Below are 23,006 nucleotides of genomic sequence, written 5' to 3'. Positions count from 1 at the left end.
GTTAGGGTACACATATTACCCATTGTTGTTAGTGAGCCTCAAGTTAGTTGTAATCAGTTGTCTGATTTAAGTGGTGGAGAATGCAGTGCTTCTAGCCAGGCCTCTATTGCTACAATAAAAAAGGCTCCTGCACTTTTTATTTGTGAAAAATTCTGTGTCTCATGTGAATTTGGCCATGATAGGTACTAATCTTTCTTGTATATTTTTTTTTATAATATAAATCATGCACACCACTTGTTTGAGTGGTTGTTGGAGAAAAGGAAGTGAATTGGTATGCAAGATGTTAACAAGCTATATAATGTAAAGCTTATGGTTGAAGGCAATGGAAATTTTGAAGTGAGAAGATTCAACTATAAGGGACAGATTCTTGTGTACACATGGTGCATATCTCTGAATTAATCCATTAGAAATAGGCTGTTAGTTTGATAAATGTTGCATTCTTGGACCCGAATTTGACAATTCCAAACCAATGAAAACTTTCTTTTGCTTTGGTTCACAATTCAGGTGGTGCACCATTTGTTCCTAAGAATATATTTTAAATAATATTATCTGTCAAAAGGAACTTGCTTTTTAATCTTTATAATTATACCTGGTTTTCCCCTTTGCAGTTTCTATAAATGTCCTCGTATTTTAAAAGGAAAAAAATTACTTATTCTTGTGTTATGCAGCATTGCTGCAAAATTACTTGACTTGGACACCCTCATCCTTTCCTTATTTTCATTTTTTTTATCCTTCTAGGGCTTCTTAGTTGTTGTTTTTCTTCTTTTTGGATGCAGGGAAGTGGGTATACTTATAAAGAGTGTGGACATTTCCATTGGGGAAGTCACAGTGAATTTGAATGAGGGGTTGCTTGTGAAGAAAAAGAGTTCAGTGGAATCTTCTTCTGGCTCTGAGAAAAGTGTAGGGTCAAATGTTGATTCTATGAGCGCAAAAGAGCCTCCCAAGAAGCGGGAAAAAATTATAGGCTATATTTCTAAGTTTCCTCAAAAGGTTTGCAAAATTAAACATGCTTTGTTTTTCTAATCATCACATATTCTTCCCGAGCCTTGGTGCAACGATAGGGTAGTTGAGTTGTGTTGGCTTTGTGTTCAAGTTACTGAAATAGCTTGGCTTATTTGGGTAAGGAAGTATTCATGATTCATCTAACCCTCCCCAAGGATAGGGCATCACTTCATGTATTTTATTGAAATTCATGACTTATGTCTTCTTGTTCTTTGTAATTCTATTTCTTATAGCAGTAAATAAACAAATCTAACTTGATTGAAATTTATTAATTTGGATGCTATTGAGGAGGCTGAGAAAAGGCATCTCTTATAGTAGGCCTTCTCTCCTTTGAAAGATATTGCCATATTTGTAGTCATACTTTGAAAAAACCAGAGATAAGATAAAAATAATAGAGGGAGAACTTTTTCAGAAGAGAATTGATTTTATTTCATCATCATATTTATGATACAATGGTGTATGCGTGCACATGTAGGGTCTTAACTAACTAGCTGCATGTTGGTTGTAGCCAGAACTATTGGCTAGGTGTGTTCAAGTGAATGCAAAACTGATTTCTTAAGTGTTCATACAAGTGGTTGCAGGTATTTATATGATAGGTGTCTTACTGACTACTCATGAGTCAACATTTAGTTACAGAAACAACTAAAACATAACAAAATAACATAAAATATACTGTTTACAACAGAACCCACACAATACTGATTATAACTCAAACAAGATGTTCCACATTGACTAGGAATATGGTCAAAGTACTCCTTATAAGATTTGGACAATCCTTCTCTCTTCAACAGAGTTTTGAGGTTGAGTTAGGCCTAATTTGATTCTAATACTTATGTCTAATTGTCATCTAGTAGTTCTTTATTATCTATTTGAGAAATGCTAAGAACACACTCTTTTAAACATACTCTTTTTTATTGGTTGAAATTTATTAAAAATTACAAAATTTTGTGGACTCCACATTATATTTAATGATTTTCTCTCTTGATGTTGTAGTTTTCAGTATATTTTAACCAATTAGGGGGAGTGCGTTTGAGAGAGTGTGCTAGAGAGTGAGTTCTTAGCACTCCTCTTATTTCTTTTATCTCCATTTAGTGTTATCAATTAAGAATGTTGCTAGGTCCTATTCTTTGATTGTGGTGAATATTGGTCCATCTTAGCAAAGTGCATTATATCTTCAGTTTATCTTGCTGGTAGGTTGTGTGGCATAGTGATGCATCTTTGTGGAGCTTTTCACCAACTTTAAGTTCTTTTCATGGCACATCAGAAATTAGATGCCTTGTTGTAGATAGTTCTAGAGGCATTTTCAATTTTCTTAAACACTAGAATTTGGCTTTGTGGCTAATGTGATTCCTTCACTTGTAAGTCTCTCTGAATATCTTGTTCATGTTCTTGGTGATTTTTGGTTTGTCAGGCAATTTGATATAAAATTGTAGGCCACTATTGAAAACAAAATTATGATAACTTTGTGGTACTTAATCGGACAATCAGTTTCTGTTACATTTTCTGTTTATATTTAACCAAAGATAGAAATTGTTCTCAGGTTTTTCAAATAGTTTTGATTTCAGCTGTTAATTATGCTTTTTTTTATTGTAGGTCAGCTTCAATCTGCCAAAGCTAAATGTGAGTTTTGTGCATCGTGAACGTGGTCTCTCTGTTGAAAATAACATCATGGGCATCCAATTCAAAAGCATCAAATCACGACCCTCAAAAGATGCTGGGGAGAGTACACGTCTTCATTTTCAACTTGAATTTAGTGAAATTCATGTACGGAGTGTGTCTATTGACTTTTTGAAGCTCATATGATTTCCATTTTTGCAATTTTCTTCTTGCTGACAACTTTTTTCTATTGATATTACAGCTTCTTAGAGAAGCTGGTTCTTCCATCCTGGAGATATTGAGGGTGAATTTGGTCACTTTTGTGTATGTCCCAGTACAGGTAAGTTATTTTGCCATCCATAAAACACACCTTTGCATCTTTGTATAATTGGTATCATTTAGTGTTTTCTCAACCTAGCAAACTTTTCTTAATATTAAGAGCAATAAAAGGGTAAAATACAATTTATATGGAGAAATTTATTGGAAAGCAATCTTCCTGTTGAAGTCATATAACCTTTAACCTATGAAGCACATATACTTGCATTTGATTCTCATATCCAATATGGATACCTGTCTTATACTCTTAGAAACTTCACGAATATGTATATATCTATAAAGTATCTAAGCATTTAAAAAAATGTTGTGAAAATTTGATATAAATAAAGGGATATGAAACAAAGAAGTATAAGATAGAAACATGAAAGCATTGTCTCTAGATGATCCAAAAATAGAAGTTTCGGTTTTTCTGGATGATAGCTCAAGGGAGTTTGATACTATTGTTATTAATAGGCAGTGATTTATAATGACAATGGTTTATAATGTTTATTTAGTATTTAATAATGTCAAAAAAGTTCTCTCTTAATTTGGATTTGCAGAATTGAAATTATATATTTATTATGTTTTATTAATTTTTGTACATATCTACATATGTAATCTTCACATCTTATATATTTTAAAAATAATAATATTGCCGCATCGAATACATATTGTCAGCTTATTGAATCTGTGCATCATAGCCTTTAATCGGCAGGTGGTAATTTTTGGGGGCCTACACATTGATTTGTGACATTCATGAAACTATCTTGCAAAACCACCATTAGACAACTTAAGCTTTTAGGAGGGTTAGTCCTCGATAAGGAATGAGAGTCTTCTTGATATAGTGGTGAAGAATTTGATCTTTTCCATCTCATACTTCTGACAAAACTCAACTTTTAGCACAAGATAGTGTGCTTGCACGTTGTTCATGCTTCAAGCCTACAGAACTCCTAGTGGTTTGTTTTGGAGATATTTATGACAATTTTAAGCATTCACCTGACAACTTAAGCTTTTAGGAGAGTTGTTTGTTGATAGCCATAATATTTTATAATAGAATTTCTGCAAAAGTTTATATCTAAAGGACAATGCACTCATAATATGAATCAAGAATGCCTGATATGGACTATTAGACTTAGTTATAATTATTGTTTATTGTATTTTCTGCAAACTTACTTTGATTTTTTGGGTCCCCTCCTCTAGACAATTATGCCTATTAGAGCTGACATAGAATTCAAGCTTGGAGGTTTACAATGCAACATCGTAATAAGCAGATTAAAGCCTTGGCTGCTCCTACATTCATCTAAGAAGAAAAAAATGGTTATTCGGGAAGAAGCTCCTGTTGTAAAACCAAAACCAACAACTGATAGTAGTAAGATCATCGTGTGGACATGTAATTTCTCAGCTCCTAAGATGACAATAATTCTTTTCAATATGGCTGATTCTCCACTGTATCATGTAAGTATTGGCAACTATATATACTTTCGTTATTTATGAACCAAAACAAGCTCAACAATGATGCTATGCACAGAATAAAAAAAAATATTGGTTCTAGTTATTAGTTTGGGATGACAGAATAAATATTGCACGCAGAAGTTACTTAAATACTAGTATTAGTCTGATATAATAACATCTTAACAGCTTTTAGTAAATATTATTGAAGAATACAATAATCCCCAAAATCAAAACTAAGTCCAAATATTGATCAGATCATTTGATCTGTAAGCTTATCCTTTTTGGTGCTAGTTAATCCTGCATCGCTATTGCTCTTCAGTCTTCCCTCTCATTTTCGCTTCTTTTCCCTCTAATAAATTTTATTATTTTACAATAAATCTCTAATATTACTTTGGGCTTTGAGTAGTGGTACTGCCGGGTTTATAACCTTGCTGCCTCTAACACCTTAAGAAAAAGCAAAATGTGAGGACCAAGACAGTCTGGGGGTCTACTAATGAAAAAGAGCCTAGTTGAGTATAATTGTATATTTTTTTGGCTCTTAAAAGGGTGCATTTGGTTTGTTTTTGGCCTCATTTTTATGTAATATATTTTTACAAATAATTTCAAAAATGTCACCTTATTTCCACTCCGTTTCTCCTTTGCCTATTCTTGAAAACAGGAAATGAAGTAAAAACTAGGTAACATTTTTTTTAATTATTAATGAAAACATGTCAATGAAAATAACAAACTAAAAGCTTCCAAATTTTATAGGTTCATCGCTTGCATAATGATGTATGTACAATCATTAAAAGGATCAAATATGCTTTTGTTCCCTCAAAGTATTTTGCAATGTTGGTTTTAGTCCCAATAATAATATAATACATTTTAAGTCCCTACGTTTACCCAAAAACACAGCTTTTAGTTTGGTGAAGGACTACAACCATATCACCTTAGGTAAATGCAGGAACTAAAAACGTATTAAACACTTGTTTTTCTAGGGACTAAAACCAACATTTTGAGGAACCAATGCTCATTATTATTATTATTATTATTATTATTATTATTATTATTATTATTATTATTATAAACTACTAAAAGAGTGACAGCTACTTGGATTAGATTTGAGGTTCAAAGGATCATTGTCAATTATTGGTTGAGTCTTTTTTGGAAAGGCACTAAACTGATCATTTCCATCAAATGAAAGCTATGAATGGATTGTTTTGCTTTCTTTGACTGTTTAAATTTCTTTTATTAAAGTGATTATATCTCCAATGTTTGACCATTTTAAGTTCTATTGGATGAAGTTACCTTATATGTTAATTCAAATGCTTTTGAGTAAAGACATTTACCACAAAGCATCCATTTATTGCTTTCCAAATCTAGGGTTGCTTACAATCAACACATCTATCTGCAAACAACATTTCGAATATGGGGACTACAGTGCATACAGAACTTGGTGAATTAAACCTCAACTTGGCTAATGAAAATGAAGAATGCTTGAAAGAAAGAATTTTTGGTGCTGAGTCAAAGTCTGGCTACATTTTGCACATTACTAAAGTTAGTTTGGATTGGGGCAAAAAGGACTTGAAATCCTCTGAAGAAGGTGCTCCTAAGTGTGTGCTAGGTTTATCTGTTAATATGACCAGCATGGGAGTTTATCTAACTTTCAAGCGAGTAGAATCATTCATATCAACTGCAATATCCTTTCAAGTTCTATTCAAAAGCCTTTCCGCTTCAAAGAAAAAAACAACGCAAACCCGGGCTCGATCATCAAAAAGTTCAGGGAAGGGAACTCAAATGTTGAAATTCAATGTTGAACAGTGTTCAGTATATGTACTGGGGGAGACTGGAATAGAAAATGCAGTTGTTCCTGATCCCAAGCGAGTCAATTTTGGTTCACAAGGTGGTAGAGTTATAATAAATGTGTCAGCAGATGGTACCCCGCGCACTGCAAACATAATCTCCACCGTTTCCGATGACTACCGGAAGCTAAAGTACTGTATTTCTCTTGAAATCTTTCATTTTAAGTTGAGTGTGAACAAGGAGAAAAGATCCAAACAGGTAGAACTTGGAAGGGCTAGATCTATCTATCAGGAATATATGGATGAAAATAGGCCAGTATCAAAAGTGGCATTGTTTAATATGCAAACTATTAAATTTGTACAACGTTTAGGCGGCCTTAAAGAGAATGCTGCCTGTTCTCTTTTCAGTGCTACAGAAATTACAATGAGGTGGGAGCCTGATGTGCATCTATCACTAATTGAACTGGTTCTCCAGCTAAAATTAGTGGTACACAATACGAAGCTTCAGGAGCATGGTAATGATGAACATGTCGAAGACATGTCTAATGTAAAAGATACTAATAGGAAAAATGAAGCTACTGTGGAATCAGGGCATTCAGAAAAGAAGAAAGAATCTGTTTTTGCTGTTGATGTAGAAATGTTAAATATATCTGCTGGGCTGGGAGATGGAGTTGATGCTATGGTTCAGGTGCAGTCAATTTTCTCTGAGAATGCTCGTATAGGAGTGCTCCTTGAAGGACTCATGTTTTATTTTAATGGGGCCAGAATCATCAAGAGTAGCCGGATGCAAATTTCACGAATTCCTAGTAAATCTGCTGCTAGTGCATCTGATGCAAAGGGGCCTGTAGCCACAATATGGGATTGGGTAATTCAAGGTCTGGATATTCACATTTGTTTGCCATTCAGATTGCAATTGCGTGCTATTGATGATGCTCTAGAGGATATGTTGCGTGCATTGAAACTTATTGTTGCTGCAAAGACCAATATGATTTTTCCTGTGAAGAAAGACAGTTCTAAAGCGAAAAAGCCTAGTTCAGTAAAATTTGGATGCGTAAAGCTTTTCGTACGCAAGTTAACTTTTGATATTGAAGAGGAACCAATTCAGGGATGGCTTGATGAACACTACCATTTGTTGAAGAAGGAAGCTGGTGAATTAGCTGTCCGGTTAAACTTTTTAGATGAATTTATATCCAAGGCAAAGCAAGATCCAAAACCTACTGATGACACCAATAATTCTCCTCAAGAAAAAAAGGTTTATTTTAATGATGTTGAGGTTGATGTAAACAATCCTTCGACTATTGAATCAATGCGAGAAGAAATTTATAAAAAATCATTCCGATCATATTACCAGGCATGCCAAAACCTAGTGTTATCTGAAGGGTCAGGTGCTTGTATTGATGATGACTTTCAAGCTGGTTTCAAACCTAGTACTTCAAGGACTTCTCTTCTTTCAATATCTGCATTAGACTTAGATGTAAGCTTGACAAAAATTGATGGTGGAGATGATGGGATGATTGAAGTTCTGAGGAAGCTTGATCCTGTTTGTCTTGAATGTGACATACCATTTTCCAGACTGTATGGGTCAAATATTCTCTTAAACACAGGTTCTCTTGTGGCCCAGATTCGAGATTACACATATCCTCTTTTTGCTGGAAGTTCTGGTAAATGTGAAGGTCGTCTTGTGATGGCTCAGCAGGTAATATGAAGAATCCAATTTCTTTCATATATGTACCTTTAGTTTTTTTTTTTGTTTACATATTGTGGTCATCCTTAAGTTATGAAGATCCTATCAAAATATAGAATCATGATCTTGAAAGGATCCAATAAAACTCGGTCGTAACTCATACATGTGCTCATGAATTTATAGGTTTCCTGTTGCTTTTAAGAAAAAGCTACATGTTACTTGAATTGAACTTTGTATTTGTTTCTTTTGTGTTATTTGGGGTATTACTAAATGATGATTAACCTGATAATATTTCTTGGTCATTATTGTTTATTTCTGCTATTTATTTCAAGTAGGCAACTAGCTTTCAGCCTCAAATGCTTCAAGATGTCTATGTTGGGGCATGGAGAAAGGTATGCATGCTTCGATCTGCTACTGGTACTACTCCGCCAATGAAGACATACACAGATTTGTCCTTGCATTTTCAGAAAGGCGAAGTGTCATTTGGGGTGAGTTATGAACCAGTTTTTGCTGATATTAGTTATGCTTTCACTGTGTTGCTACGGAGGGCTAATCTAAGTGTTATAAACCCCGGCCCACTTATTGTGCCACCAAAAAAGGAGAAGAGTTTGCCATGGTGGGATGACATGAGAAATTACATTCATGGAAGAATTTCCTTATTATTTTCTGAAACAAGATGGCATATTTTGGCAAGTACAGATCCTTATGAAAAGCTTGATAAACTTATACTTCTGACTAGATCTATGGAAATTCACCAGTCAGATGGTCGCATTCTTCTTTCCGCGAAAGATTTCAACATTTTTTTGAGCAGTTTGGAGAGTATGGCAAAAAAGCGTGGTTCCAAAATTCCGCCGGGTGTTTCTAGTGCTTTTTTTGAAGTCCCACTTTTTACACTTGAAGTTGCAATGGACTGGGATTGTGACTCTGGCAAACCATTGAATCATTATTTATTTTCACTTCCAGATGAAGGAAAACCTCGTGAGTTCGTATTTGATCCCTTCAGATCCACTGCTCTTTCACTTCGATGGAACCTATCTTTTAGATCCCTTCCTCCTTCATCAGAAAAACAATGTCCACCCTCTGTTGCAAGAGATAGTATAGAAGGATATGCTACTGTATCTCAGCCTCCTCACACTTCTCAGAATGTTTCACCGGCTTCCCCAACAATAAAACTTGGTGCTCATGATCTAGCATGGATTACAAAATTCTGGAACTTGATGTACCTTCCCCCACATAAACTGCGGATGTTTTCACGCTGGCCTCGTTTTGGTGTTCCAAGAATTATCAGATCAGGCAATCTTGCACTAGATAAAGTAATGACCGAGTTTATGATTCGTATAGATTCCACACCGATTTGTATAAAGAACATGCCTTTACATGATGATGATCCAGCCAGAGGACTGACCTTCATGATGACAAAGCTGAAGATTGAATTATGTTTTGGCAGGGGTAAGCAAAAGTTTACTTTTGAAAGCTACCGTGGCCTTCTTGATCTTGTTTACCAAGGTATTGACCTTCATATGCCCAAAGTTTTCCTAAGTAAAGAAGACTGCTGTAGTGTTTCTAAGTTAATTAGCATGGCAACAAAAAGCTCACAATCTGCATCCAAGGATAACGTTCCCTCTGAAAAAGGTTGCATGACGCAGAAAAATCCTGATGATGGATTTATTTTATCCTGTGATTACTTCAGTATAAGAAAACAGTCCGCAAAGGCCGATCCTGATACTTTGGGAGCCTGGCGTGAAGAGGGAAAAATAAATCCTGAGAAGACCACGTGTGTACAGTTTGAGCGTGGTAAACAGAGCGAAACTAATGAGCATACGCAATCAGACCCAAGCGACGACGATGATGGCTACAATGTGGTGATAGCTGACAGTTGCCAGCGTGTGTTTGTCTATGGTATGAAGCTTCTATGGAATATTGAAAACAGAAATGCTGTTTGTTTCTGGGTTGCTGCTCTTTCCAAAGCCGCTGCACCTGCCAAGCCTTCTCCTTCTCGGCAGTATGCACAGAGAAAATTACATGAGGACAACAAAAAGGATGATGCAGCCGAAACTAATCAAGATGATGATGCATGTCAAACCCATCAAGATGATGGAGCCAAAATCCAGCAAGATGATGAAGCTGAATCCCATCGAGATGATGGAGCTGAAACCTGTCAAGATGAAGGAGCTGAGACACATAAAGATGAAGTTTCAACATCCCTTAACACTAACAGCATCTCGGATTCTCCCTCTTCTCAGGCTGCCAAGAATCCTGAATTACCTTCATCCCCACCACATTTGGATAATGCGGACAACTTGCCATCTAGTATGTGCCATAAGCTTCAGGAAATTTACATGCAAGTAGTAAAATAGAACACACAAACACACACACACACAAAAAAATAAAAAAAATACATCAATTAATATGCCTTGTGTCACAACAAATATTTTCACTGCTTGCCAGATCGTTGATGTAATTTTGGTAAGCACCATTTGTTCTTGAGTATTTTTACTGACAGATTTGTTTACCCTCTTTTATTTCCCTTTTTTGTCTCCTGCCAGCTAAAAATGAGAATGCTGACGACACTGAGGAGGGGATTCGACACTTCATGGTTAATATTATTGAACCTCAGTTTAATCTTCACTCAGAGGACGCAAATGTAAGTTATAGAATACTTTTTTTTTTTCATTTTAAATAGAGCTTATGGGCTGAGACACAGAGCATTTTAATTATTGTGCATGCCTTTTATATGGTAACTTGATTCTAGATTAAAACAATTTCCTTTTATTCAATTTTTTTTCAACAGATCTTATTTTGAGAACAGCTGACAGTTTGGTTTTCTGTTTCCTGTTAGTTTGTGTTAGGATAATTAGTTGTATAACTCTGAAGAGCATGTGTCATATTTTCTCTGAATTCTAATAGAACCTAATTCAATCCTACAAAACCAAAGACATTGACAACCAACTCTCTTAGAATTTGCGCTTAGGACATAACTCAACTCCACAAAACTGGCTTGTTAGAGGAGAACAGTCCAAGCCTTATAAGCACTAGTTATGCCATATCTTCACTCAGCCTTTCTGGTCAGCCCTCCATAGCTATCCCTTTCCAAGACCCTACAACCAATTCTAGCAGGCCACAATTAAGGCGGGTCAGGGTGACAACAATTAAGGTGAATTTCCACTAAAATTTAATAGGCCGCAAATAACTGGAATTAAGACAGCCATCCAACAATTAACACATTTTTTGTATCTTGATTTCCCTTATCTTTTTTCATGTGTTGTTTCTCCTTTGTTTATCAATTTGCAAAAGAATGTGCCAAGATTATGTGTGTACTCATGCTTTTATAGGGTAGGTTTCTGCTTGCTGCTGTAAGTGGCCGCATTTTAGCCCAGTCATTTCACTCAGTCCTTCATGTTGGTTACGAGATGATTGAGCAAGCTCTTAGTACTACAGATGTAAATGGTAGTGAATACCAGCCTGAAATTGCATGGAAAAGATGGGAGTTATCTGTTATGTTGGAGCATGTGCAGGCCCATGTTGCACCAACAGATGTTGATCCAGGGGCTGGAGTGCAGTGGCTACCAAAAATTCTCAGAGGCTCTCCAAAAGTAATGCGTACAGGTGCTCTTCTTGAGAGAGTTTTTATGCCTTGTGATATGTACTTTCAGTTCACAAGGCACAAAGGAGGCACTCCAGAAATGAAGGTAATTTTTTTCTATCATATCCTAGCCTGTGATCAATTTATTGGGAAATCCAAAGCTCATTGTAAGATGAAGTCTTTTTATCTGTGGTGAATGATTTGCTGCACATTCGGATAATAGAAACAGCCATCTCCATAATATTTGTGCTACGTACATGGACAATTTTGAATCAATTAAACATCTGTTTTTACATTGTTTTATTGCTAATTTCTTTTGTAGTGTTTTGGGGAATATTGGTTTCGTGCTAAATCTTTTTATACCTTTTTGACAATAAGGTTTAAAGGGCTTGTTAGAAGAAAAGAGGTCATGAACTGTGCAGTTTTCACTATTTCTTTATAAATTTTATGGAGAAGAATAAGATTTTTATTTTCTGGCTTCTCTTTGGTGCTTGGCTCATGGTATTTCCATTTCAGATTTATTATGTAGAGTTTGGGTTATCAATGTGCACTGCTATTCTTAAGTTTTGCTGGTTTTATTTTTATTTTTATTTTCTTAGTTTTATTTTGAATGTCATCTTATTCTCCTATGTATAGACATTTCCCTTCTAACGAAATTACCTTTTCTATAAAAAAAAATGACCCTAATCTTTCTTAGTAAATGCATATCTTTATGAGTGTTTTTCACCAGTTTGCAGTCTTTTGTCATGGCTGTGGTGGTCAATAATCTCTGTCAAATTCATAATTTAATACTGCAGGTGAAACCCTTGAAGGAGCTCACATTCAATTCTCATAATATAACAGCAACAATGACATCTCGCCAGTTTCAGGTCATGCTGGACGTGTTGTGCAATCTTCTCCTTGCACGGGTTCCAAAGTATGGATAACCATTCTTGCTTTACACTGATTAAAAATCTACTTGTATCTGTTTGCCTACATCAGATATTCTTGTATGTCTACACCATTTAGTACCCTATCAAATTTAACAGTGTCAGGTAAATTTGGTTACTCCATCTAAATGACTACATTGCTAGGAGTCTAGGACCACTATAATTTCTTCTCGGAGATTCAGGGGTCAGATTCTTTAGCTGTTATATATGGATAGATCAATCAGGTTTTTTGTCAGTCTTGTTATTTGGCATGGTCAAGTCACATATTCCTCGTTACCTCTATATATTTTCAATTTCCGAGTTACATTTTTACTGTGGATAGTAGCCTCTTTTTTTTTTTTTGGTGAATCAGTGGATAGTAACCTGATACAGTGTTTGATGTTAATTGATGCTGCAATAGTTTTCTAATTTCTATTTAAAATTATTGTTCATTTACTCTGAAATTATTTATCAGGCAGATATGTTTCATATTCATGAATTTGGTTTAATTTAGATAATCCAGGTAGTTGAATTATATGATTCTTACCTTGATGCAGTTTCTTTTTTCCCTTCAAGAAATTTAAATTCGAGATTTTCTGTTCAATATGAATAGTTCTTTAAATTAACTAAGTATATCATAAACAACTTAGGCCTAAAAAAAGTAGCCAGACACTTTCTATTGAAGATGATGAAATGGTCGAAGAAGAAGCAGATGAGGTGGTACCTGATGGTGTTGAAGAGGTGGAACTTGAAAAAATCAACCTTGAAAAGAAAGAGAGGGAACTAAGGTTGCTTCTTGATGATATAAGAAAACTGTCTCTTTCTTATGACCTTTCTAGAAATCCGCATCCAGAAAAGGAAGCAGACTTGTGGATGATAGACGGTGAAATAGCCATGCTGGTAAGAAATGAATCTTGTTAAAAATCCTTTAAATGTATGTAATTGGATGGTTCGAGTCCAATTATAGATGCTTGTTCTTTGAATTAAGTTGTTTGTATCTGCGAAAAACAGATTAGGCTAGTGCTCTGCCTGGTGATATTTTTATGATTGTGGTACTTAAATATTTGTATCCACTGGCAGAAGTTGATAAGCTTATTAGCTGTAATAGTGAATTGATGATAAAAAGATAGTCTTCTTTTAGAAGGAAAGTAGTGTGTAAGAAAAAGAGCACAAGTTAGCCTTCTTAAAGCTTACACCTTGAGTACAATCGAAACTATTGATACAGAATCTGTTACCATTAAGAAATAGCAATGCTTTCTACAGTATGAAACTGATTAAAAGTAGGAATTCCATGATTTCATTATTTATGCTGCCCAAATGTTAATTGTATGAGGATATCATCAATTAATTTAGCTCATATATTCTACAGGTTGTCAACATATCTGACATTCTCACAGTTAATTTCTTCTATTGGGTTAACTTCTTCCTATAGCTTTATTTATTTATTTTGTGTGTGTGAGAGAGAACTTCTTTCAGTAGCTGAATGGCTACAATTAGGTCTGGACATGAGTCTTAGCTCAGCTTAGCTAAGTCTTGCTTGGCATGGCTCAATAGAAAATAGTCTTAACTTGAAATTCGTCTCAAGTTCAGTTTGATACGAAACATTTTTGTTGCCCAAGTTCAGCTCAGACCAAGTTCATGAACAATTTGATTAGACTCATTAGCTCAAGTAAGACAACATGGATCAAACTAATGTTTAATTAATAAGAAGTTGAGAACAAGTTGGGAAATGGATACTTTAAGTCCATTGTTGGAAAAGAGAAAAAAGATCAATCAACAAGACACTGTCTTTTTTTTTCTTTTCTTTTTTTAACATCCACTCATGTATTATAAATCTGAATCGTCATTCTTGAATTAGATTTGTCAATATCAGATTCAGATTATTTGTCTTTCCTTCCTCCAAAAATCCTTGTAGTTTCAACAATAACCTAATAAACACAAATTGATCATGTCTGTTCATTACGCACAACTTGTTACAAACGTCAAATAGAGATAATTATGTTTTTGGTTCCTATACATTTTATAATATTACTTTTAGTCGCTAAACAAGATTTTTAATATTTTTGATCCCTATATATTTTCTTTGCTAATAATTTTAGTTTTAGTCCTTGCTGTCAATTATAATCACTAACTAATGAGGTAATAGTGCAACAAGGAGTCTAATGGAACAACTACATGTCATTTTTTTTGTACATAAATTGTTTTAACCCCACAACTAGTAAAATAGAACTATTTATATTTATAATGCATGGCCTGCTAACGTCATTAACAACTAAAACTATTAACAGAGAAAAAGTATAAGAAAAAAAAGAAGTTATATGGTGATTTTAGTATACGACATATTTTCGTGTGTAATCAAAAGTTGTCTAACACTGGCAGGTCCAAGAACTGAAGAGAGAAGTTGTAAATGCGCGAAAATCTAGGAAAGAAGCATATGCATCATTAAGAATGGCAATGCAAAAAGCTGCACAGCAGCGGTTAATGGAGAAGGAGAAGAACAAAAGTCCTTCTTATGCTATGCGAATATCTATGCAAATTAACAAAGTTGTTTGGAGCATGCTCCTTGATGGTAAATCCTTTGCTGAAATTGAGATCAATGACATGGTAAGAATTATTTTCCTCTCTGTTTATCCTTTCAAAGCTCATCCAGTCCCCTGAAAAATCTGTTTCTGACAAAGTATGAACTGCTGTCCCAGCATCAAATATTCTCAGCACTGAGTCTGACTTCATATGTATTAGATAGGTTCTAAAAATTGCGAACTTAATGGCCCAAATTTACTCCATTGACTTTTTATAAAATGCATTGTAATATGACACTTTTTATTTCGACATACATATAAGTAAAAAAATATATAAAAATATAGAATTTAATAAAATTAACTTTATTTAAATCACGTAAACAAATTCATATGAGTAAAAAGATCACATTCACTTCATTGTTACCAAATAAAATTTATTAAAAAATATCTTCGGCTCAAAACAAGGTCATCTAAGTTTACAAAAGAACTTAAGTTAAACAGCGAAATAAAATAAAATAAAGTAACATGTTGAGAACATCATGTAATTGAAATAAAAATCCATGTTTGCCCCAATCTTATGAGAGCATTGTGTCTCAACGTCTTCTAGCACAAGGTTCTTTAAAGTCATCCACCTAGTTATCTGCTCCTACAAATACAAGGTTCGAAATCATCACAAGATCAAAACACAAACAACACATAGAAAGTGAGTTATAACATTTCTAAATAAAATATGGATAAACAAAGACATAAGCAAAATACATTATGAAAATATTTATGACATAGTTCAACTTAATACAATCCACATCACTTCACCACTTTATCATTTAAAATTCACTTTTTTAATCACCAAATTCATAATAAACAATTCGCAGATGTTATGCAACAATTATATTAAGACTCAAACCTATATGCAATATGGTACCATGTTAGTGAAAAACAACATCAGGACGCCTAGGAGTACATAACAAGACACACAATACAATGAGTATGTCAGATCAATCTCACTAAGTGGAATCATAAGGTGATTAGTCAGAGTCACTCTATTTTGCAAGAATGCTCCAACCATTTGGGATCAGCATAAGCTTAAAGGAGCACTCAAACTGAGTGTATTTACCCTCAAGACCTAAACTCCGAAGAATCTGTTAGAGTCTCACCTTCCTGATTCAGGTCCAACAGCCTAAAACAACTTTTGCAGGCAAATACTGCTTATGAATTATACAATACCCATGACCTCACACTTGTTTTCAAACACGTCTAATACATTGTGCTACAATTTAACATGTTAGGTTCCTAACTTGAAACCCCTACACTTTTCTTTTAACACCTCATGCATAAACATTTTTCTCAAGGCAAACACCAGTCGTGTTATTGAATAATTCACAATTCACAACACAAGTAATATCACATCAAGTATTAACCAACCACTTATTCACAATCATATCCCATGTTCACAAATTAACATCTCACAACGTCACAATCCACTGTCACATGTTCACGTGTATCTCATCAATTAACACATGTTCAACTTGTCACTTATATACTCAATCTCAATCACAATTTCATAATCCTAAAACAACATGTTAAAGGATCTTACAACTTTCATGAAGACCACAAAACCTAATTCAATCATTTTCTTAGTCATTTTTAGGCTACAAGTTAACCCACATTGTTAGGAAAGTAACACAGACTTAAAATAACTAATTTTCACTAAGCACGAGCGTTCTCTCATCAAGCACGGTCGTGTTTTGCGAAAAAAAACTCCATTTCATGAAGCAAAAGAGACACAATTCAAACCTCAAAACACTCCCAAATTCAAAATGAATAGCGCAAAACATGTGATCACATCATGGGGAACAAAATCCCTTAATCAATTTCAAGAAAACATGCAAGAATAAAAAATTCTCAAATTTCTAGGTTTCTAACATTCAAAACCAAACACTCAATTAAACCATCAAATTCGCATCAGGGTATCAATTGACCCGTCAAACATGAACAATTCATAGTTATCATTGTACAAACAAAATTAAAATGCATAAGCATCCTAAAATTAATCCCAATTTGATCCCCAAAGGATCCCTACACATGTCCACTCTATCCCTAATTACGATAAACTCATCTTTTACCTCTAAGTGGACTCACATATGTAATCCGGCAGCGATAGCGACATCTCTAGCGATTTCCTAAGATTCTTCAAGCCGTTGCTATGCTAGGGTTTTCAAGCATTAAAGAGAAGGAGAAGAGATTATGACCTCAAATTTATTGTCTCTGTGCGAGGGGCATATCTCTTTAGGGGAGGGTTTATGCAGGGTTTTAGGAGAAGAAGAAGGGAGAATAAATTTAGGAAGAAGAAATAGTATAGAGATAGATCGTAATTGTAAAGGTTTACTCAATATGTCTCTATTTATAGCTAGGGTTCTGAGTCTATTATTTATTATATTTTTTCTTTATTTTATTATTTCATAAAAAGAGAATTTTATTTTACTGTTTTATTAAATAAATAACCAATTAAACATTCTTTTATTTTCTAAAATATTATTTTACTCTATTTATTTTTTTAATATTATGAAATCTTTATTTTGATTAACAAAAACTCTTTTCTCTCATTTATTTAATTTTTTTTAAAACTCTACTAATTTGTGGTTCACATGACTAATCATTAAAAACCCAATTTCAACTTAATATCTCACCCCAAAATATTTACTTAATTCAATTAATTATAAAAACTTAAAATACACATTTAATAAATATCAATATATTTATTTACCAAAAAATTGAATCTGCAAATTTCTTTATCCCTGCATGTTATGGGGGACAATGGAAAAAATTACCATGATCTTTTCTAGTTAAGTTTAATGATATGCAGTGTTAATATAAAAGTTTTTACACTATCAATTAAGTTGAAATCATGTTTAATATGAATTTTCAAGCTGTTATTATCAAAGTTAATAAACTTGTGATTAGACAATAGTGTAAAGATACTATATCAGCGCATATCCTTTTTTTTTTTCTTTCTAGTTTAGTTGTTCTTTCTTGTCGTTGTTTCTATGAACCTGAGCTTATAATGATTCATTTCTAATTCCTAGTTTTCTAACTTTTTTTTTTATTTCTTTTCTCTCAATTTGCAAGAATATACTAATTCAGTTTCATCTTGCTAATCACTTAGATCTACGACTTCGACCGGGATTATAAGGATGTCGGCATTTCTCTGTTCACAACAAAATATATTGTTTTCAAAAATTGCCTATCTAATGCCAAATCTGATACAATTCTGTCAGCATGGAATCCCCCACCCGATTGGGGAAAGTATGTAATTTTCCAGGCATTTTTCTTCAACATACTGGTGCTTCCAAGTTGATTTTCTGATATTTTTTGCTTTGATGTTACATGCATTTTCTTAATTGCTAATTAAAATCTGATTAGTTGTTAAGTTCAAGTTCAACTGCATCATTCACCCCTTAGGTTTCCATACTACTTCCTCTCTTTAAGCTTCAACTGAAAAGGCATACAGATAACCTGGAAAAGTACAACTAAAATAATAAAATTTACATGTGCTGTTGAAATTATTGATGTAGATGAAATGGGAGGAAAAAAGGACCTCTTAATAATTTATTTGATTATAAGATTGATTACCTTTTCTATTTCAATAAAGATTAGTGTCTTTCTATGTTTTCCTTATCTTCTGGGTATCATGATATTGCATGTTTGCTTATGGTTTTGTTTTTTTTCCCAGAAAAGTGATGCTTCAAGTTGATGCGAGACAGGGAGCTCCAAAGGATGGAAGTTCTCCCTTTGAACTTTTCAAGGTAAGTGATTTCTTATGGTTATTTTTCTCATTAAAATTAGTAAAGTTCAGTACAGAATAATAGAATCCACCTCTTATTCTAATTTGGGTTTTTCATATTTTTATGTCTGATGCTTATAATAATTGAGACCAAGTGTAATATGTTAGAGTTTTGTTAAGCAGACCCTGCCCAAGATTATAAATATAAATTAATATTTTATGTGTATTTGATTACAAATGTACAATGTCTCTACATATTGGAGAGAGCAGAATATTAAGGAGCAATAATTACGGAAGCGAATCTATTGAAGTTCATGAGAGAGAAAAATGAGACAGTTTCTAAGAAACAAAAGAAAATAAAGTGAAGAAATTTGTTTTTCTAATATCAGAAATTGTTATTATACAGTAACAGTAATACAACTGAACTCAGAAATTGTCTGGAGAACTGGGAATCATAGAAAATGAGTGAAGTAAAAATATTACTGGAGATATTTGCTGGGAAAGCCAATACTTGTGCCTTTTGTTTCCTAACATGAACATACTTTACTCTATATAGGTAGAGATTTATCCCCTTAAGATCCATTTGACAGAAACGATGTACAGAATGATGTGGGGGTATTTCTTCCCGGAAGAAAAAAAGGAGTCACAACGCCGACAGGTTAATTTAGAATTTCAATGTGCTCATTGACTTATTTCCACAACAATGATAAAATTCATAGATATTATGTGTTTAAGTAAAAATTATGATTGCTCATATAGGAGGTTTGGAAGGTTTCGACGACAGCTGGTGCAAGGCGTTTGAAAAAAGGTTCATCGGTCAATGAAGCTTCTGCTTCAAGTGCAACGAAAGAGTCTGAAGCCCCATCCAAATCCACCATCACTGCAATGCTATTTCCCTCAAGCAATCAGTCTTCTGCTCAAGTTGATTCTGCCCAAGTGAGTCCATTCTCTAGTATATGGTTTTCAAGTAATAATATTAAGAGAAATGCAAGTAACGCATTCTTTAACACTTTTTATTGGGTGAAATCTCATTTTGGCCAACAAATAGAGAATGGACGCATGATATTTAAAGGGGCCAGCATAAGATTTCACCTAATAGTGGAGAAAGTATTGGAAAGGGATTGTCAAGAAATGTGTTGCTAGCATTCCTCTAATAATAAAAGAACCTGAGAAGGCTAATGCTATACTACATTGGTAGGAAAGCTAGGGAAAGATATATAGCTTCTTCTACTTTTGTTATTTTATTCTCACCATCCAATTTTATGACATTTTAAGAAACAAGATAGATCTAACACAAGGAGTTTGGTAACATGCTTGCAGGCATCCAAAACACAAAATGTCAAAGCTAACCCTGGTACTGGTATAACCCCCGAGTTGAAAAAGGCATCTTCTTTTGATAAGACAGAGGAAGATACCGTGGCAGAATCTGTAGCCGATGAACTTGTCTCACAAGATGAAGCATCCAAGAATAAACTAAAAGATTGCAAAGGTGCTATGCCATCTGAAGAGAAGAAATCTAGACCACAAAAAATAATGGAATTTCACAACATCAAAATTAGTCAGGTTGGTAGTAGTTCTGGACCATTTGATGAAGTTGTCACTCATCACATTTCATCAACTTTGTTGAAATAATTCCAATTTCTTATGAATCACATATTCTTTCTTGCAGGTGGAATTGTGTATTACCTATGAAGGGTCAAGATTTGTTGTGAGTGATATGAAATTATTGATGGATCAATTTCACCGAGTTGAGTTTACCGGGACTTGGCGGAGACTCTTCTCTCGAATTAAGAAGCACATTATATGGGGAGTCCTGAAATCCGTGACTGGAATGCAGGTAATGAACAACTTACTGTTTCCTGATCTCCTTTCAATTTGTTGTTAACAAGAATGAATGTATACCCATCGTGTTTATCTTTGTAGACAACTATTCATACCTAACTGCCACGGCAAATTTATAACGACATTCTAAAACAAACTTGAGTGAAATTGTTGCTTGTGACTCCCTTTAAAATGGCTTTTGCCAATTGCTGAGCGGAAAAGAACACGCGCAACAAAACTACAAATATTCTAATTTCTTAGTTACCAAATTATGTAGATCCTATGATTTCCTTAATTAGAGATATCTAATGATATCCAACACTCCCTGTCAAGTTGAAGCATATAAATCATATGCACCAAACTTGTTATATATATAATCAATTTGAAGATCTCTCAAAAACTTGGTGAAGACATCTGTCAGTTATTCGTTGGAATTGACAAAATTAGTGGTGATATCACCCAATAAAATCTTCTCTTTGACGAAATGATAAATCTACCTAAGTGTACTTAGTCCTCTTATGGAATATCAAATATGAAGTAATGTGCAAGGCATCCTAATTATCACAAATTAGTATTCCTAAACTTTAGTTCTTTAGGCAACTCTTTGAGCTAGACAATATCACTATTGACTGACGCCATGGCTTCCTACTCTGCTTCTGCGCTAGACCTTGTTACAACATTTTGAATCTTACTTATGATTGCTTATCTTATACTTCCTCCATTCCAAAATGACTAATGTTTAGGTTTTTCACACAAATTAAGAAAAATAAGTATCTCAACACAATAATATTTATTAGGGGGCAATTTTAATAAAATATCTTGACTCTCTTTCTTAATTTCAATAAATATATTATTAAGTCTTTCAAAATAATAGTAGTATTTATTAGAGGATAAAATTAAAATAAATATTGTAATATCTCGTTAAAAACCGAAAATATCAGTCAATATGATTTCTTTTAATACAAAAACATCAATCAATTCAGAACGGAGGGAATGTGTTGTAATGCTATGTACAATTTCAGTATCAAGGAGCAATATTTAGTTTTTTTCATTTCCTTTATACTCAAGTTGGTGAAATTATTTAACTGATTTTGCTTAATTCGTTTAAATGTCCTATTGTCGTGGATCATGTAGGGTAAGAAATTTAAAGACAAAGGTCAGATTCAGCTCCCTAGTGCTGGTGCTCCAGAAATGGACCTTACTTTGAGTGACAATGAAGGCCAAGCAGGAAAATCTGATAAGCTTCCACCAGCTTGGCCTAAGCGTCCAAATGAAGGAGCAGGTGATGGATTTGTAACATCCATTAAAGGAATATTTAGTAATCAGCGCCGCAAGGCAAAGGCATTAGTGCACAAGACAAAGAAAGGAGAAGCAGAGAATGAAACTCAAGGGGATTCTGGTGAAAATGATGGAGATCAGATCGCTCCTTTTGCTAGGCAGCTCACGATCACACAAGCTAAAAAGCTTATTAGGAAGCACACCAAGAAGTTGCAGTCTAAAGCACAAAAAGGTTTGCTCTAGAGTCACTTCCATGTTATTGTTTTTTGACTACTTAGTTCATTATGATTTGTGAATAATTTTTAATTATTTGGATAAGATTAAAAAATTAGCATTAGCAAGACAAAAAGATAATGCACTTCTAGTTCTAGGCCAAAAGTATATTATTTGTGAGGTAAGGAAATCAATCCTCCTCAAAGAAAAAATAAAAGCAAGTCAAAATGGCTTAAGAATTCAATAACGTATCTAATCTCTCCCTAACACTAATGTATTTCAGCTCAGGATTGTCCTTTATTCTGTTTGCTATGTGTTCTACCCACTAACTTACTTTGGTTATCTATTCGATCTAACTTTCTCTTTTCCGAGTTATGTATTTACTTGAGTAGTTTGAATACCATAAGATTCGGATTATATTGGCTTCTTGAATCTAACCCTTAAAACAAGCCGGCATTATCTGTCTGTACCTATGAAAATAAATCCCATCAAATGACTTATTTTTTTATAATTTACTTTCTAATCTTGCTGATTTATGTAAGCCATTCAAATCTTCATGACTTAATAGCTCAAGGACTGAATAGTAAATGTTTTACAGGTTCCTCCTCACAACAAGCAGAAGCACTACCATCATCAAAAGAGGAGACCATTACATTTGACAGTGATTCTTCAAGTGGATCCTCATCTGATGATGAAGCTTTTCATGAATAGGTTATCTAAAGGAATTCTTACTTTTCAGTTGATCATGAAGCACGTTTTATCTTATTCTTAAATCACTAAATCAGCAGGTACGTACCTCAGATAAACACCTAAATTAACAGAAAAACTTGAGGGTAGGGACACCAAAAATGGAAGAAATAGAACTTTGGACTTAAAATTTGGATAATGTGTGATTGATGTTGATTTTTATTCAGTATATTATTCTCTGGAAACCTCAATCATTGTTGATGAAGAGCCTTGCATTCTTCTAGTATCTAGGTAAAATTTGCAATTTTGGGCTCCTTAATATTTCACAGGACGAGAGAATATAATGCGACTTCGTGAGATTTTTTTTAGAGACCACAACTAAGATT

The 23,006-nt window shown here is 34.0% G+C and overlaps 1 protein-coding gene across 1 annotated transcript; it reads left to right on the top strand.

Annotated features, from left to right (window-relative positions):
• The first annotated feature begins 5,772 nt into the window (after positions 1-5,772).
• On the top strand, positions 5,773-22,849 carry LOC100777373 (protein SABRE). Its single transcript, XM_006576000.4, has 15 exons — positions 5,773-7,842; positions 8,166-10,140; positions 10,377-10,474; positions 11,163-11,519; positions 12,211-12,329; positions 12,972-13,221; positions 14,701-14,925; positions 18,004-18,143; positions 18,571-18,643; positions 19,178-19,279; positions 19,381-19,557; positions 19,942-20,184; positions 20,291-20,458; positions 21,577-21,952; positions 22,532-22,849. Exons 1-15 carry the CDS (start codon positions 5,773-5,775, stop codon positions 22,642-22,644), a joined length of 6,486 nt encoding a protein of 2,161 aa, XP_006576063.2. The 3' UTR covers positions 22,645-22,849.
• The last annotated feature ends 157 nt before the right edge of the window (positions 22,850-23,006 follow it).

Source organism: Glycine max, chromosome 2, assembly GCF_000004515.6.
Source record: "Glycine max cultivar Williams 82 chromosome 2, Glycine_max_v4.0, whole genome shotgun sequence".
In the NCBI taxonomy this organism is placed as follows: Eukaryota; Viridiplantae; Streptophyta; class Magnoliopsida; order Fabales; family Fabaceae; genus Glycine; species Glycine max.
Note: the sequence above shows the minus strand (reverse complement) of the source record. Positions and strands in the feature narration are given on the sequence as shown.

Excerpts from the sequence above, each read along its gene's own strand:
- LOC100777373 (XM_006576000.4), top strand. The coding sequence starts at position 5,773 with ATGGGGACTACAGTGCATACAGAACTTGGTGAATTAAACCTCAACTTG. Across the intron at positions 10,141-10,376 it reads TGCGGACAACTTGCCATCTA|CTAAAAATGAGAATGCTGAC; the intron begins GTATGTGCCATA and ends GTCTCCTGCCAG. Across the intron at positions 14,926-18,003 it reads AAATTGAGATCAATGACATG|ATCTACGACTTCGACCGGGA; the intron begins GTAAGAATTATT and ends CTAATCACTTAG.